Below are 19,150 nucleotides of genomic sequence, written 5' to 3'. Positions count from 1 at the left end.
GGTAAGGCAAGTGGTGAGTTTAAATGAAAACTGTGACTTCCTTTTCATTTTTATTGTACTGATCACAATGAGGCCAAGATCTTGTAGTATAAATATTTAATAATGATCTTTGTGTATTCATTAGTTTTAGGTTATTTTAGAAAGTGCCACTGGTGTCTTTCTGCTGCATCTATGCTGTTCAATAGTGTGGCTGGTGTTGATTTGGAGCCCCTTCCCGGAATGTATACTTACTTACAATTACTAAGATAGTCTGGGCTTTGGAGCAGCTGCTTGACAGTTTAGATCCTTCATTTGGGAAGAGCTGTTCTATTAAATTAACAGCTGTGAATGACACGTAGAATTGGATGAAGGTAAATTTTGTCACCCTGGCTTTATTTTCCTTTTTTTTTAATGGGTTGTGTGCCAACTGTGTCAAGAAAGGGCTTCAACTTGGTTAGTTTATAAATTTAAGCAAGCTTAAACCTAGTTAGACCAGCAATACTTGGGAATATGGCTTCAAACATCACAATGCTACTTCTCCAGTTACAGCTTAACCTGGCTTTTGTAAACTAGTCATAATTACTGAGTTTAATATCATTATCTGAGTTTTCTTTGCCATTTGATTAAACAAGTTATATGCCACTACAAGTTGCAGGCCAAAGAGTTAAGTAGAGCTTGTTTGTAAGAAAAGGGTATTTTCCCCCGTGTCATTTAGAAGGTAAAGTTGCTTGCAGAAGTTCCTAAATCTGATTTAATCTTGCTCTGGTTCTCCCAGGTATCAATTCATTAGATTTAATTAAGTTTGAATTAAGGTATGTTTAGCCTATCTTACACAGCAGTTTTCAAATTACTTTGCCTCCATATCCCTTTAACTGCAAAATATTGCTGCTCCTACCTCCACACTCAGTTCATCTTTGCATGTTCATTCTTTAGGAAGTGTCAGCACTGATATCAGCACTCAGCGACATAATTATTTGCACTGCCCAATCAGAAGCTTCACTGTCATTATGAAAATTTAGGTATGTACCCCTTGACAAAAGCACTATATACCCCAAGTAGTATGTGTACCTTTGCTAGAAAGCCACTGGTCCTCACTTTCATTTCCATCTCTGTTACTGATCTTAGGGAAGTCAATTCACCTCTGTGTGACTTTTTTCCTTTCTCAATCTCTTCTATGTTTTGTTTTGTTTTGCTTAGGACTCTCTCTTTTATGAGTGCTAGCGAGTGAGTGCTTCTGAGTGCTAGTGTAATGTGAACTATAGTCCTTATGTTCTACATGCTACATTTTAGTGCTCCTGTCTTCCTGTATTCAAATGTTTTTCAACCAAACAAGGCATTATTGTTATTTTTCAGGACTTCCATATTTTCAGATTCACAGCTTTTAAAACAAAGTTACTAATAATTTACTTAATTCAGTAAATATCTATTTGGATATATTGAAGAAGATTTGATCAAGATAAACTGTGCCATGTAAACCTTAGATAGCATATTCTTTTAAAGCCATAATATTCTGTATCTATTGCATGTAGATTTGCATATATGCAAATCTTCAATAATTATTTGGCAAATGGTTATTCACAATTACTGGCTTTTTAATGTTGCACACTTAAGTAATAGCAGAACACATTGTACAACAGCTGTCCTTTTGACCTTTCAAATATTTAAGAACTGAGTATTTTTTCATGCACTTGATCAGAATATATTTAATTTGTATTGTGTGTAACTTCAAGCAAATTATCAATGCCATTTCAGAGAGGGAAGCCTAAAGGAAAAACAATGCAGGACATTATTTTAGACCAAGAGAAATGTTTTTCTCTGAGTTTAAAAGACCAAAAGCCACCTCAGATCTTGCTGATTACATCAAACATTTAACCTCAGGGGGAAAAAAATAAAATAGGCATCTTTGTTTAATCCCACAAAATAAAGAGTAATACCTCCCTTTTACTTTATATAGTGATATACAATACTTTCTACATACCCCTGTTAAAGAACTATAAATGTTTTTAAACCTTTTTACACAAGATGCTGGTAACAGTGCTACTAGGGTTTCTGTTCTAGGGGGGTCCTTTTAATGCTCTTAAGGAATACATTTTAGGAATAATGTTGCCCTATATTTATGGGGTGTTTCAATTGAAGGAATAATTTAATAGATGTTGTCGCATGGACCTCCTCTTAGAATGAAAGATGATGGAGATAGTAGCATGATGCAATGAGTGTCTGAACCTGCTGCCTCTGGTATGCCATGCACAAGAATAAAAGGCTTTCACTCATGTAGTCTAGTAGCAGACATTCAGATCCTTTGAACTATAATAAGAAATGCATACGTACTTTAAATAACAAGTGCCTGAGCATATAAATGTCTAGATCAAGCCATCAGAAAAAAATATAAAGGGAGTTAGGGGTTTTCTGTTTATGTTTTGTAATTTGTGTCTGAAATCTCTATTTCTCTCTCTGCTTCTTTGCTTTGTGATGTTTCCTGCTGAGAGGGACAGACTGGAATCACAGTAGGCATTTTTCTCTTTCAAGTTGCTCTTTGAATGCTACAAGACCCAGTGTGTTTGTCCAGAATTTTTTGCAGAGGAACTTGACTAGCTAGGACAAGACAGGAAACTATTACTTGGTCATTTGGCTGAATCTTAAGTAGATATGCCAAGACAAGGCCAGACCAACAGACATATATTTAAAGCATTCATGTATAATGCTGTTAATATATTTACAAGACATTTCATCTGCAGTGCTTTTTTGGTAATCTTTGGATAATCTTCAATGAAAATTAAAAAAAAAGACAAATTCTGAGTCAAATATGGATAGCTAGCACAATTTGTGAATTCAGTAGGTCATATTTGCTCCCTTTTTTTTTATTGTGAAACTTACCCAAATCATTGTTGTAAAATTTGTTCTTGCTGTTGTTATTTTTGTGAATCCTGTTTGGCATAATCATGTTATATTGTATTTTCCTACAGCGACACAATCAATGTATAACAATGATTTTTACAAAAATGGTGGTTTGGGGTTTTTTTTTAATATAAGATGGAGCAACTTTTATTAAAGTAATTTTGGATTTGTGGTAATTTAGACCAGCACCAACTTTGGCTCATACTCTATAATTTTTAAAAAGTAAAAACCTTAAAATGTCATGGTGATTACTTTTAGGAAATGGGTATCTTGCTACAAATTATACAGAACCAGTTTTTTCCTCTCACTTACATGGATTAACCCCCTTTATGGATTTAATTACTTATGGATAAAACAGTTGATAAATTATCTGAAGTTTTAGCCTTATTTCTTTGTTTTCATGGGAATAGTGTGGCCAAAAGATGACACTGGGGCTGATTCGAAGCCCCTAATATCAATAGGAATCTTTATTGATTTAAGTGGAATTTCAATGAGGCTGTTATGTCTAGGTGAGGCCCATCATTACGGTATCTGAGCACCAAAGCCATATGTAATTTTTATAAATATCAATGTCTTTGGATAACTCAATTATGCACCCTAAAAAAAACAGCCAAAAGTGAATGTTACCAAGGCAAATATCTTCTCTCTGAATTTATGATGACTGCTTAACCAGCTTTAATAATTTAATAAGTGGTAGTCAACATTACTCCCAGTAAAATTTCTGCACATATAGCCGATGACTAAGAAAAGTTAAACCATCAGTGCTTTGGATGACTGATTTATTGGAGAACTTAAGTGAAGCCATGGAACTGAAAGTGCCTGAGTTTCATTAGACGTTTCTAGAGGAATTCTGTGCACTTGTGTGCTTTCTGTTGACAGTGGTTGCTATGTTAGCAAGTGTGCCCCTTTAACCATCTTCTCCAAAGGTGAAAAAGGGTCAGAGTCTATTTACAATTGGTGGCATTTCCTTTTGTTCAATATTGTTTGGAAGATTCCATCAGGTTTAGTAAAAAAGAAGATAATTTTGAAATAACCTGTTTAATACATAGCATAGGTTAAATGCTCACTTTATAGTTCAGTAAAGATTAAAAATATATCCATTAACTACATTAATGTGGACATTTTATAGTTTTTTCCCCTGTACTGCTGTAAACAAAAAAATGGATTCTATTATAGCTTAATAAATATGAAATAAGTAGGGTGATTTACTGAAAGTGTATTTAAAAATATCAGTTTACTGGCTAATGCAAGAAGATAACAAATGCATGTTCCTACTTCACCATGGGTTCCTACTTCACCATGTCTTCAGCCTTGAAATGGTGGGTGCAAAGGGTTGGAATTGGGGATACAGTGAGCCAGTTTCTATGCTTTGTATCCTTTGCCAATATAAAGGACATTGAGTATAGGCCATTTGAGACACTGGCAGGTGAGGCAGGTAGCTATTTAGATCATGCAAATAGCAATAGCCATTTGCCAAATCCCACTGATTTCAATATTAAAGGCATCTCTTGAGCAAATTTAAGTATGCTGGCTAATTGGTGTGGGAACAGTCTGCTCTCAATGTTTGCATCTCATTAGGAGTCCTTACATTGCTACTCAGAACATCTTGCCTCTAATAGCAACCTTGAAATTAATAGGACTTAATAGCAAAGCACTGACAGTGGTTGAGATGGGTGAGAAGGATTAACTGCCTACCTTGCATATTGGTCAATTTGTGATTGCCAAAGGAATCTGCTACAGGCAGTTACAATTGTCCTTGAAATGTTCTTTCTGGCTGCGTTCAGATGTGCGGTATGTGGTGCCACAAACCTGTCTGCGGAGATCCTGGTGTCAAAAAATCCCACACCGAAAAAAGTGTGGCAGTGCACATGCTAGCAGTGCCTGCCACCCAAAACCAGACCCTGGCCAGCCAGAGCCACACTCCGGTTGCCAGCTAGGCTCCCAGCTGAAGCGCCATTGTGGCTGCAGCCCTGTGAGGCCCACAGGACTCAGGTAAGGCTGCTGAGGCCAGCACAGTTGCTGGCTCCAGCCTCCCCTATCCCACCCGGGGTAACCTGCCACACACCCTCTGGGGCAAGCAACAGCAGCACAAGCTGTTTCCCAGGGAAACAAATGGCCATGCTCCTGTGGACATGGCCTGAGTGCATCCTGAAATACTTAGACAACTGGGTAGGTCCCTTTCTCCTGCTGCCACTGGTGAGCTTTGTGAGGGGTTGTGTCTCCTTATAAAACGTAGCTAAATCCCACAGTCAAGCCTTTTTATGTACATATATGAAAAAAACAAACCAAAACAAAACGGTATGTATGGACATACAGATATAGGCTGAAAGGAGATTTAGCTTTCCTGTGTTTCAGCTGCCCTGTGTTAATGTACACATCCTTCATTCATTGAGAGCTAAATTACTGTTGGTTAGGTTTCATTTACTGTGAGGTAAGAGCATGTAAGCCGGTTGCTAATATCAAATAACTGATCTGTGATAAACGTCCACCTCTTTTAGCCTATGGTAAATTGTCTGGATTTCCGTATCCCTAGTGCTACACTTGCATCTATACTTCCTGTTGTGTGCTAGCCAGATATTCAGTGGACTGGCACATTTGCTGAGTTAACTTGCCTGTGGGTACATTTGCACCCTCAGATAGGTATGTATAAGGTCAGGCTCTTAACTAATGTAAATCAGCATTGTTCCTGTCAGTTCGAGGTGAGCGCACTATTTTATTAGTCCTTCTCTAGTCATCTCTTTAGAAACAGCTTTATTGCCATTAGTTTTGAAGTAATGTTGTAGTATGTTTGCTGCTCTTGGCACACCCCCTGTCTTCTAGTCAGTCATCTTTCCATAGAGTCTCTCGGTTGCAGCCCTTTTGCTTACAAAACTTGTTATCAAACTGGCCCAAATATGTTTTGCACAAGTAAGCTCTTTCCTTCCAGGGCTGCAGCTGATTAAAGTGATTCAGCAACAGCTTCTTTAAAACAAAGCATTATTTATTCACTCAAAGGTTCCAAGCCAAAGGATAAAAAACAATAAAGGGCTATAAATGTGTTTCCCCTCACCTATATCTTAATCTTCCTTTACAAGCTTTGTAAATCCTATTCTGTCCAGTTACCACATCCCTGGAGCCAGAGAAGCAAATTGCTGCTGCATCAAGTTCACTGAGTCTCATAGTTTGCCTCTGTTAGTGTCTTCCTTTGGACAGCTAGGCCAGGGACAGACATTACACATAAACCAGTTTAAGTGATCAGAAACTGGTTTAAACCTGTAACAGAACAGATGTTCAGTGCACATAAACCAGTTTGAAAATGGCTGAAACTGGTTTGAGATAAACCTGGTTGAATGTAGTATCAGACTTAATTGATTTGAGTCAAGCCGGTTTATGCAATGCCCAGACCCCTTGTTGGTTTACATTAAATTAGAGTCCCCCAGCATCCCAGCATGCTGTCTGGGCTGGGTGGGGCTCTCTGCTTCACAGCAGGGCTGGCCCCTCCCCTCTGGCTGCAGCTCTGGCAAGGAGTGCAGGCTGCTCACCCCTTTCCCCCTCACCACTCCCTGCTAAGCAGTGACCAAGTCTCATAGCATTATAGTTGGGGTTAGAAGGGACCTAAACAGATAATCAGGTCTGACCCCCTGCCCTAGGCAGGAACAGGTGATGGGGTCATATCACCTCAGCCAGATATCTGTCAAGCCTCCTCTTGAAGGCCCCCCAAGGTATGAGAGAGTACCATCTCCCTTGGGAGTCCATTCCGGAGCCTCACAGCCCTGATTGTAAACTAATGTCTCCTGATGTCCAGCCTGAACCTTCTAACAATTTGTGACTGTTATTTCAGGTAACCCCAGGTGGTGCCTGGGGAAACAGAGCCTCCCCCAGCCCCCGCTGGTCCTCCCTGGTGAGTTTGTGAACTGCCACTAGATCGCCTCAGACTTCTCTTGCGGAGGCTGAATAGGTTCAGGCCCTTTAGCCTCTCCTTGTAGGGCCTGCCTTGCCCTTGACCATGCGAGTGGCCCTCCTCTGCACCCTCTCAATGCTAGCCACATTCCTCTTGAAGTGCAGCACCCAGAACTGGACGCAGTACTCCAACTGTGGCCTGACCAATGCCACCTAGAGGGGAAGGATCACCTCCCTGGACTTGCTTGTGATGCATCTGTAGATGCATGACAAGGTGTGGTTGTGGCCTTACTGACTGCTTCTTCGCATGGGTGGCTCGTGTTCATCCTGGAGTCAACAATGACTCCAAGCTCCCTTTCTGCCACCATGTTGACAAGAAGGGTGTTCCCCAGCCTATAGGTGTGTTGCTGATTCCTTCTCCCTATATGCAGCACTTGTTTTTTTTTTAATTCCATCCTATTCTCATCCACCCACCTCTGTAACCTGTCTAGATATAGCTGGATTCTGTCCCACCCCTCCAGCATGCCCGCCTTACCCCACAACTTGGTGCCATCAGTGAATTTGGACAGCCTGCTTTCCATACACACATCCAGATTGCTGATAAAAATGTTGAACAGTACAAGCCCCGGGACTGAGCCCTGGGGGACTCCACTATCCACATCCCTTCAGGTTGAAAATGATCCGTCCACCACCACTCTGTGGGTGTGGCCATCTAGCCAATTTGCCACCCATCTGACTGTGTAGGCATCAGTGCTGCAGTCACCAAGGTTTTTTTTAAGAGTATTTAGTGGGAAAACATGTCAAAGGCCTTCTAAAAGTCCAGGAAGATGGCATCCACCCTGACACCCTCATCCAGGAACTTTGTGATCTGATCATAAAAAGAAACCAGGTTAGTCAGGCAGGACCTGTCCTCAGTGAACCCGTGTTGGTTGTCCCTGAGCGGTACGTCTCTGTGCCAGGGTTCCCGCTATGAACCCCACTCTCCCCTTCCTGCTGTGTCTCCCTCCCTTCCCTCTGCCTTGCAGAGAGGTATCTGTGTATTAGTCAGCCGACCACATGCTGGCTATGGTCTGTGCTGAATCAATAGGCAGAATCAACAGGTAGCTGGTAATGTCCCTCTGTTGTTTTCTTAATGGGGTTATAAACACTGAGTTTGGGGTGATGCACACTGTTATTAATTCCCTGCTGGGCTGATCAGAGCATCCTGCCGGAGCCTGGCCATGTTCCCCTTCCCCGACCCCCGGTTAGCTCAGTTCTGTACAAGGGAAGGGAGGGCTGCTCTAGTGTCTCCCAGATTCTAGCCTAAGCCGCTGCAGGCATGTGCCTGCATTTCTGGGATGTTTGTGCAGTTACAAAGTGATTCAGCCTAGCCAGGTTAGATTAACTTGAAAAGATTGAATCAACTCAGGCTTTTTGAATGTCTGTCCCTAGCCCTAGTGACAACTCAGCCTTTTCAAGGCTTCATTCATACTTCAATAAATGAGTATGCTCTTGGATACTAGATTCAGATTTGGGAAGAATAAACTTTGCCAGCTCAATTTTAGCTAGGAAAAAAAACATTCCTCAGTTAATAGCCCCTCATTATTTCTTTGAGAACTCTTGTTATTTTCAGTGATAGCACCTTATCTTTGCCATTGTTTCATTTCCTGTTAGTTTCCATCTCACAATCTTCTTGGTTCAACTTTCTGCAGTTAGGAAGTATTGTAGCATTCTGGTAAAATGAGGCACACGGTATAAAATACAGCATTTTCCTCAGCTGCATCACTGGGTTTAGCTAATTTTTATTAACTGAGGTTCCACAGCTTGCTTTGTTTTCTATGTGCCCAGGAAATGAACTACTTCCCTTGTTCTATTTCTTGTGGCTTGAGAGTGAAAATACTCTGCTGCTGAGGCAATTATGTTTTCATTTACTGCTAATACCACAAAATCAGGTAAAGGGCACAAGGAATTGATTGGGTTTTTTTGCTATAAGCCGGGTAAGCACAATTGCTTGCTTTTGGTGCAGTAAGTTTATGAAGATAATATGTATGTTGTGGAAATGTAGTCTTAGTTTCATAGTTGGTAGGGTCAGAAGGGACCTAATCAGATCATCAAGTCTGACCCCCTGCCATGGGCAGGAAAGAATGTGGAGGTCAAACGCCAACACTAATGCCAAGATGGAGACAATAGCAGAACAGAAGCACATGCTAATTTTATATGTGAATTTGTTTTCTTCTTTTTTAGCTTGTGGTCGTGGGTTCTACAAATCCTCTTCACAAGATCTTCAGTGCTCCCGCTGTCCTACTCACAGTTTTTCTGACAGAGAAGGATCTTCACGGTGTGATTGTGAAGATAGCTATTATAGAGCACCTTCTGATCCACCATATGTCGCATGCACAAGTGAGTCAGTCATCAGTTTAATAATAAAATACTTTACTTAGCCAGCAGGTACAGCCATTTGTAGTTAGTTCTCAGTAGTACTACTACTAAATGGACTTTAGTGCATTTGAAAACTAGTTTTACAATGATAAATGAATTTGAAGTGGTATGGGGAAAAAGTACACAGTGAATGTAGAATCAACATCAATATAATTTTCATGTTTGCCCTCAATAACCTTGAGACAGATGAAGTGCTGGGCAAATACATAACTAGTTGTAACAGGAGGAATGCAAGCACAGTTTTCCTGCAGTTGTAAAATTGTCACAGACAATGTGCTCAACCTGATATAACACCACAATGAATAAAATGCAGAATGAAAAGTAACCTGTGTGGATTTGGGCTTTGATTAAACTGTAATGGGATATGGCTTAACATTCCGTCTGTAAATAGACTAACGTACACAGATTGGTGAGTCAGGTAATGAGAATCTCCAAAATACAAAGCTATACCCAAATACTGCTGCAAATCATATCAGAGCTTATTAAGGAAAGTCTAAATGCATTTTGTGTTGTGAGTTTAAAAGGACAGTATGTGTGAGTGCAGGAAATCCCAATGTCAGGAATGCTATAAAAGTCAACTTCTGAGGTGCACTGACTGTTCTTTTTAATTGTACAGAGGAAAAATAGCCAAAGTCAGTTGCAGTAAATATACAGACAATTGTTATCCTGATTCCTTAATGGAAAATAAATAAAACTCCTGCCAAGTGAGTTCAAGAAGGCTTTTATGTAGGTTGTAGTAAATGTAATGAAATGTTTATGTGAAGAAAAATGCTTCAGCTAGCCTGTCTCAGTTATTAAAGTGCTAGCTAAATGCCCCATACTGATTCTATATATTTAGTGTTTTATTTTTTGTGTTACAAAGGACCACCATCTGCACCACAGAACCTCATTTTCAACATCAACCAAACTACTGTGAGTTTGGAGTGGAGTCCTCCTGCTGACAACGGGGGAAGAAATGATGTGACCTACCGAATTTTGTGCAAGAGGTGCAGCTGGGAGCAGGGTGAATGTGTTCCCTGTGGGAGTAATATTGGATATTTGCCCCAGCAAACTGGATTAGTAGATAACTATGTCACTGTCATGGACCTGCTAGCTCATGCTAACTACACTTTTGAAGTTGAAGCTGTAAATGGAGTTTCTGACTTGAGCCGTTCCCAGAGGCTCTTTGCCGCTGTCAGTATCACTACTGGTCAAGCAGGTAAGTTTTCGTGACTTAAAATTTTGAAAGTAGAGTAAGAGAGAGATTGGGAACTTGCAAAATGTAGGTACAGATTGCCAGGTGCATGTTGGATGTATTTTTTTCTCATGACTCTTCTTCTCATTTTGCTGGCTAATCAACATGTGTTTCTGTCACAGCATGATATCCTGCTGCTGTGTCCTAGCATTGTAATTGCTTTCACAAAATAGGAAAGTTTTAAAGAATTGTGCTTATCTTTTCACATATCTTTTCTTCACTCTGTAAAAACATTCTCATTTCTACCTCACTCTAGTTCTAGTGCCCTAGTACCTGAAGAAAGCAAATGCAATGCGAAGGTCCTTCTACATAGGCTCTTTCTGAATATTTTCAATTTGTATTAGAATCTTTGGTCACTGGAAGATGGCTTGAGTATCTGACTGTTTTCAGTGTTCATGTCTTCCCTTAGGATTATTCTTCCAGTTTATTTAATATTTCCAGGTACTTGATGATGAGATTCAGTGAGAATACAACAATTATGTTTCACTTCGTATATTTATCATAATCTGACAGGTGGATGTCAGGGAAAATAAAATTAAACTAGCATACTGCCCAGGGGAAAATCTGTTTTGGTTGTATTAGTATGGAATGGGAAAAAATGGGATGCCTCTTGTTTGGTACAATAAAATGAAAAATTGCTTGTTGATAAAAAATAATAATAATAATAATAATAATCATGGACTACTGTATTACTTCTGTGTTGTTGGCATAGGACAGTGTGATAAACCTTTGAGAAAACTAACCATCTGTGCTGTAAGCATAAGTCTTAACCCATGTGGTAATTCTGTTTTCTGCTTTCTGAAAAAATGCTGAAATGGAATGATGAGCTATAGATTGAGTCAAGAACTATTGTTAAGTAATACTTGAAAATATTTCTTGTACTTTTATGTTTTATAGTACATTTTATGGAACATAAACATTTTTAGTGCAAATGTTTTTTATGTGGAAGGATTTCATATACTAGTGCAATGAAATTAATTCAAGAACTGTGCTGAGGATAGTGAATAACAAAAGGAAATGTAGTGATAAATTTGCATTTTGAGGGCCTATTTTTTAAAAAAGTGTCCAGATATTTAAATTAAAAACAAAGCTGAAATTGTCTGTATTTCCCCTGAATCAGTTGTTAGGCTCTGTTTGGGAAGTTCAGCTTACCTAATCATGCTTTGGGAAATATACTTCAGTTTTTATCTGTTGGGCACATTTCTCCAATTAGAAGGTAGTTCTGCTTCTATGGTTGTTCAGTCCTTGGACCCTCTCTTGACCTTTAGAGAGAGAGATTTGTCCCAATACTTCTTATCATTTCAAAACTTTCACCATCTTGGCACCTTACCTTACAACCTTCATATTGCTTTTCTCAAATTATTCAAATTGCCATCTCTTTAATTAAATGTCTGGCCTATTTCAAGCAAATTGACGGACAGTGTTCAGCTCTGTCTATAAATCTGTACTGAGTTACAGTATGCTGAAGAGGATTAGAGTCTCTGTTATTCAGCTAAATCAAATGGACCTCTTTAAATGTACCTTTATGATCCAAATGATCTAATGGTACACTAAATAACTTAAGAGGCTGTGTGATCTAGTGATTGGAATCATTTATGAAGAAGATGGAAAGATTTATTAAATGATGCAGGCAGTTTCTCTGCCAGATTGTTCCTTACAGTGTATTCTTTAATACTTTCATAGGCAAGACAAAAAGAGATCATTTTGATCATAATAATGTGACCTCTTGCATAACATAAACCATAAAATTGTGTCAAGTAAGTTATAGATGTTAAATTCATAATTTGTGATTGAACTAGAACACATATTTTAGATAGAAAAAATACCTAATATTGAGTTAAAGACTTCAAGTGATAGAGAATCCAGCATGCCTTGAGTAAGCCTTATTCTAGAAATCAGGACATGTGCTTGTAGCACATCGGCTGGTTTTGTGACGTGGAGCAAGACATTTAGGGTAGTATTTTCAAACATCCACTAATTCTGATGACCTACATGTTTCTTGTTGGCCACTGAAAAACACACATGCTTGAATTTATGAACTGATTTGAAAATTTTAGTTTTAACCTTTTGGTGCTATAGTTTCCTCCCCTCTAAAGTTATTTATCTGTCTTTAAAAAAAAGTGGTTTGACATCTTCTATTGAAAATGACTACATAAATGTATAGTGTTTTTCCATGTACAGGATAAAATGCCTGTTAAAGAAGAAAGGCCAGTTTCCTTTTTGACATTTTTCTAGAACAAGGAAAATCTTTATTTGCATGATTTTGTACCCACATTTTGGAGGATAATGCTGATTTTCTTTGGTTTTGTGAGGGGAAATATTTTGGAGGGGAGAGATTGATTACTGTAATTGAACAGAAAGACTGGTCTCTCAAAGGAGAGAGAGTGTAATGCTGTGCTCTTATTTTATTTTTGCCATGGAGAGAAGGAAAATGTTGGATTTATTTATATCCAAGTAAACTAGGATTCATGCAGCTCTCATTTGTGACTTTGTCACTGTTCTATACTACTTACAAAAATGGTTCTTTCTGTGCCCATCTAGCTTTTTTTGTGTGTAAATGTGTCTATAACTAAACCTTTTGTACTTGTTATTATGTTATCACATTAGGTGGCTACATATAATAACCAGGCACACCACATGCATGGAAACATGCAGTAAGATTTGCCTTTTGTCCTTTTTGTTTCAATGAATTGATCCCTTAGGGTCATATTCACAAAAATTCAAATAACTGAATAATGATAACATGAAATTATTTAAATGAGAATAAGATTATGGAATATTTTCAGCTCATTAACCTGCTTTTCTTCTCCCCTTAGTGGGATAAAGAGAGCATGCCATGAAAAAGAAATGTCATGCCATCTAAAAAGAAGAAACCAGACTGTTAAGGTCGAGCTGTTTGTGTTTTTGAAAAAGAATATTAGTAGAGAAGGTATATAAGCTGATAAGTGATTTTCCAGGGACCATGACTCCTCACAATATGGTAAATGTAGGATACATGCCATAAGATTTGATGTTTAAAGTTATGTTGCGACTAATACAGCTGTTGCTAAATGTTGTGTTTTTAAACTGCGTCCAAGGGATATAATGCAGGATCATTACAAAAACAAGAAGGTTCAAAACTAACTCTTACTCTACCTTTAGATGGATAAGTGCATTTCAGGGCACTTATGAGATTTTAGAGCTACTGCCCCAGAAAGTTCTGTAACTTGTATGTGCAGTAAGCACCCAAGAGTAAGCTAATTGTTTGCTGCATCAAGATGCTGCGACAAATAGAGGGTACAGTGGAAAATTACACCCCCATGTTGCAAGTTGTTCTGAGCGGACCTTGTGCACTTACGTGAACGTAGTGGATGGATACCTTAGAATGATGTGAGTGACAGGCAGAGGAGTGTTGCAAGCCAACACTGCAGGCACATAAAGAAGGAATGCTAGCTGAGAGAAATTCATTTTTGTGCACAGTGCTTATTTGCTATTTAAATTTCATTTACATCTTGCTTCAGTGGGAGATTCACCTTTCCATAACCCTGGATATCCTTCTTTCTGACTCATCATACCATTTTTCCAGTTTTCTGACTATTCCCTCCAGCGCCCAAAGGACTAAATAGGTACCTGTGGTGCCGGTTTGGTATTTCACAGTCATGCAATTTACACTACTTTGGCACTTATGTCCTCTGATGAATTTAGGCCACACTACTGGAGTTCTCCCTTAAGATTTTTTTTATATATATATATATATATAAAATACAGATATATATCAGAAAGCACATTATTTACCTAGTTGTGTCATTATCAGGTGTTTAAAACCTATCTTTCAAATCCTATCCACACAACACTTACAGGTGGATTATTCTCTAATTGATGAGCAACAAATTTACCTGCTTTCCCTCAAAAGGTTCTGTTCGTATATCAAGAATTATGTCTGGTATTTGCCATTTTTCAGCAAGTGAAAGTCACCCACTACTGATACTAGAACAGTCACTAGCTACAGTTTTATTCCGAATGCATCATTGCCCCCAATTCACAAAACATGAGATTACACACAAAAAAGTTAGATAAAAAAAAAAAAAGGATTTTACCTTTTTATTTACCTTGTAATTTTGAGTACTTTGGATTCACTTTTTAAAGCTGTTTCAAGTAATTTTTTCTCATTATTTCTATTATGTTTTTTCCATACATGTCTAACATTTAAGTAGTAGATCAGGTTAATTCTACTGAAGTAAAACTGCACATTGATCTCAAATCACTTCACCTCAGATTATTCTTACAGATGTTTGACAGGAGGTGGTAGCTGATTTCATGCCTGAATTAAGCTTATGGATAAAAACTTGATAAAAATTCCTGGCTCTGTGTTGTAAACATCATCAGATCTGAGAAAACAGCTTGTTCATTCACTGATTATATCAAGTAGTATTTTAATATAGTCAGAAGTAATATTTTAATATAGTCAGATCCACAAGGTTATAGGGATAATTTAGGTATACAAGATAGTATATTATTATAATGTTGTTAAACATTATAAAACATTATGGGTTTTAAGCCTTCTGCAGTAAAGTAATCCCATGGAATTTTGATCACAATAAAATATTGTATTCCAAATGTTTTCAAGACCATTTCTGATGTTATAAATAAATTAAAGAGACTGAAATGGCAAAGATTGTTTTTAGAAATCTGGGTAATAACAAGATATACCCTTTATTGCTTTACTGTTAGCCTAATATTTCTATGATATAGGAAAGAAGTACGAATGGTAGATGCAAGTCATAGTGCTTATGACCTGCTCCTGTTTCACTGAAGTCAAAAGGAACTGTGTTATACATTTGGCAGGATTTGACCCTAAATGCACTTCTAGAACACACTGAGTGGCAGGATTTAGTGGTAACAGAATAATTTAGAAGCTTTTAGTTCATGTCATATCTTAGTCTTGACTATTCCTAACCAATTTTATCCTTTACATTTCATGTTCCAGGTTGTAGAAGAATCACAAACACAGACAGGAAGGCTGACATATGAAAGACTGAAAAATTGATGTCTCTGTGTTTATGAATACCTGCCTGTCTGTCTATTAATTTTTATCAATATTTTTATTAGAAATTAAATGGACAATTGCCATAATTTTAATTTTTTTGGAAATTCTTTCCCAAAATCTTCTCTCATTTTTTTGACAAACTTTGTCCTTTCACTTTTCTAAAACAGGGTTCCTAGAAGAAAAGAATAATCCCCCACCCCAAATTTGTATTAAAAAGTCCATGTGAAATAGGATTATTTAAAAAAAAAAAAGATTACTCTGACCTACTTCTAAAAAGCTATTTATAAATTAACTGTAGAAAGTGTCTCTGTATTGTCCAACTATGCAGAACCAAGCAGCAGCGCAGAATAGAGATAGTTAGTTCTGGTGATATGATTGTTGAATATTCAGTCTTCCACACTAACCTAACCTTCACTGGCTTTTGTTTCTTCACTTTCTCTTCTAACTTGATAATGAACTAATGTCACTAAATTATCTGTGGGACACACAAGAGCAACATATGTCAGAGAACCTGGCATTGTTTATGTACTGTGAAATGCTAGCTCTTGGCAGTAATTTCATCTCAAGATAAAAACACTTTCACTTTCATCTTCACCTTTATGTAAATATATTTAAATGGGGCTGTGAGAATTTACACTCCTTAGACACTTTTATGTTTTTATTTGATTAATTTTAGTTTAAACAGAAGATGGCTGCATACAAAGAGGTGAACTGGTTGGCCAAGTGATTTAAATGAGGGATTCTAAAGATATTTGTTATGATGGCTTTGCCTTATGGAGACAAGTCTTGGAAAAACAGGCATTGCACAAATTGTACATCTTTAAGAGGCAGTCTCCCCTCCAGGATGTCACATAGCTAGAGATAGGTGGAACTGGACAGAGCCAAGGGGGAATTTCATGAAAACTTAAGAGGTCTCTCATCTTGACACATCTTTAGTCAGGGGCAGATCTAGAGGAATTTATGTGGCATGGTCACACATGGTTATGGACCATGCCATAGGAGTATCACCTGAGGACTTTTTAAGTTGCCCAAAGCAGATAAGAATTGCTCCTTCTCTTCCCCTCCATGCTCAGTAGCACAGCACTTCTCCTCCTATTTCTCACCTCCCCTGCTGTCCCAACTGTCCTTTCCCGACCTAGGATACAGGAAGCTCCAGAGCCATTGTGGCCCTACTGCAGCTGGGCTGTACAGGAGCTGGGCTCAGCCAAGGACAACAGCAGCATGCAGGGTTACCTTCCCTGCCCAGCTGCCCCCAGTGTTCCCACCACCCCAAGAGCAGGCTTAGGGAGGGAGAGCCTGCCTGCTGCTGCTGTTTCTACCAGAGCTGAGGAACAACTGGGCAGGAGTGGCTCTGGAGGTGCCCTGGTCAACAGGATTCGACAACAGTGGCAGGCATTGGAAGGGGGAATAAGAGGGGAGAAAAGGTGCTCTTGAACACGTAGGGGAAGAGAGGGAGTGCAGGGACAGGGGCAGGACTCTTATGTGATTTGGAGACATTAAGAAAAGTCCCTAGCTGCTATGTTGTGGACTGCCTGTCCTGGTGGGGTGCATATATTAATAAGATTTTCATAGACAGTTATAGTTATTCATATTATTAGTATCATTGTAGTGCATAAGAAGTGCTAGGCATTGATCAGTATCCCTTTGTACTGGTCTGTTCAAACACAGTACAAAATTAATGGTCCCTCTCCCATTTGCTTTCCCTCTCCCAGATGTCAGTGAGAAGCAATGGATATTTTGGCAGTAGCTTTTACTGGACTAAATGTATAGTTGGGAGAGATGCTAAAAAGCTTGTCTAACACCTCTTCCAACTTGGACCAGTAAAAACTATCACCTCCCCCCTTGCTTCTCACTTAGTTCCTATACCATTGTGACCACAACAACACTCCAGCTCTAGTTTAATTTAATTGTAAGACAAGAGATGAATAGATGGATACACCCAGAGAGACAGGCAAATATAAATTAAAAATGAGAGACGGCCAGACAGATGGGAAAGTACAAGGCAACTATGAGATGTTACTGGTCCACAAGAAAAACTGTAGTTTCAGCACACCAGCACCCTAAATACTGTCAAGGAGGATTTTAACAAGGATTTTGAAGAAAATATATTAACTTTGTGAGTGTTCCTCCTAAGGGGTAGCTTGAAAGTGCTTGTTTGGAAGCTTCAGAAATAGCTGATAGAAACATAACGGTATGCTTGGTTGAGGTTATAGATATAGTTTTGGTACAATTTTATGTAGTTCTATCCAGTTACGTGATAATTGATCTACTGGGGTAATCTTATTTGCACTGGAATTCAGCAAGAAACAACCATTATTCTAGAGTTTTTGAGATTTTACATTTTTCATATCTAGAAATGGAAATAAAAATTGAAATGCTGAAAATAATCACAAATCAATAATCTTATAAAAGGTCAGCTGAGTAGTTTCTTTTTTGTAATTACTAACTTTTCATTTTGATTGTTTTTTTTTTACATAAATTAACTAAAATGGTTTTTTTTTAACTTCCCAATATGAGGCTTTTAAAACATTTCATTTTGACAACATGCATAGTAATAAGAAAAAGGCACAAAAGATCAAACTCTGGTCATAAGCCTGCATTGGTGCTAGATAGGTTCAAACATTTTTTGTAATAAATGTTTGAAAGATGCAAATAGGTCAGAGCCTCATGTAAATATGATTGTTTATTTGGTATATCTTATATATGTTGAACCATGGAGTGTTAAATAAGATGCCACTGAAACCAGTGAAGTACTGTAGACCCAATCTCACATTAATTAAGAACTCTAACAGTTGCATCGAACCTAAGTATAGGGGAAGGGTGATACTGTGAAGAAAAAAGTGGGATAGGGGACAGGTGATCTTGGTTCTAGTTTGACTGTGCTGTGAAATTTGCTTAGTATATTTGTTTTCTTTTTCTTATCAGTAAAATGGGAATAATACCCGATGCAGCATGCCTGATAGGAATGTTGTAAGGATTATTTTCTTAGTGTTTGTGAAATACTTTGAGATCTTCCAATGAAAAATGTTCTGGAAATTTGAAGTATTATTATCAATTAACATACTATATTTGCTCAAATATAAGATGAGGTCCCTCCCCGCCAGTCAATCTGGGTAAAAAGCCCCTTTTCTTATTTTTGCTTTTGAAGAGGAGAAGGGGTCGGCAACTGGTGTGGCTCTGACTCTGTCTCTGAGCCTGGGTAGGGAACACGTTCAGATCCACAGCAGCCCCCTGCCCACCACTCTACTTTCTGTCTGCAGATTTTGCCCCCTCACCCATTCCCTTCCTTCCTCCTTCCTCTTAGGTGGAGCTCATCTCCAGCTAAGGCTTGGGTTTCTGCTAGGCATGGAGCACATAGAAACTTCTTACTGTACCCAATCAGTCAGCAGCACCAACACTGCTGCATGGCCAGGCAAGGGCTGAGCTTCCATGTGCTTTGATCCAGGGTAGAGCATCCTGAGCAGTATCTGACAGTAAGGGGGCAGAGGGGGAAGAGCCAGAGAGTGGGAGGGGGGGGTGCAGAGACTGGGTGGGGAGTCTGGGAGGGAAGCGGCAAAGATCAAGGTAGAGGAGAAAAGGGCAGAGGCTGTGGGTACCTGTGGGTGGAGGAGTGCAGGTAGTGGGGGGGTGGGGTGCAGGAGGAAGAAGTGGTCAAGGCAGAATGCAAGTGGACCACCTGACACCTTCCCCCCCACCCCCTCTGCTTCCACCATGCCTGC

The 19,150-nt window shown here is 38.8% G+C and overlaps 1 protein-coding gene across 2 annotated transcripts in view; it reads left to right on the top strand.

The window, feature by feature from the left end:
• Nucleotides 1–19,150, top strand: part of EPHA7 (EPH receptor A7) — a 213,582-nt gene that overhangs the window by 62,214 nt on the left and 132,218 nt on the right. For both annotated transcript variants that reach the window (XM_019537769.1, XM_019537768.1), the window contains exons 4-5: nt 8,977–9,132; nt 10,034–10,369. In XM_019537769.1, coding sequence (XP_019393314.1) covers nt 8,977–9,132; nt 10,034–10,369 — 492 coding nt within the window. The remainder of the gene's footprint in view (nt 1–8,976; nt 9,133–10,033; nt 10,370–19,150) is intronic.

This window comes from Crocodylus porosus, unplaced genomic scaffold (assembly GCF_001723895.1).
Source record: "Crocodylus porosus isolate Cpor-Errol unplaced genomic scaffold, CroPor_comp1, whole genome shotgun sequence".
NCBI classification, from domain to species: Eukaryota; Metazoa; Chordata; order Crocodylia; family Crocodylidae; genus Crocodylus; species Crocodylus porosus.
This window is presented reverse-complemented; position numbering and strand designations above follow the sequence as displayed.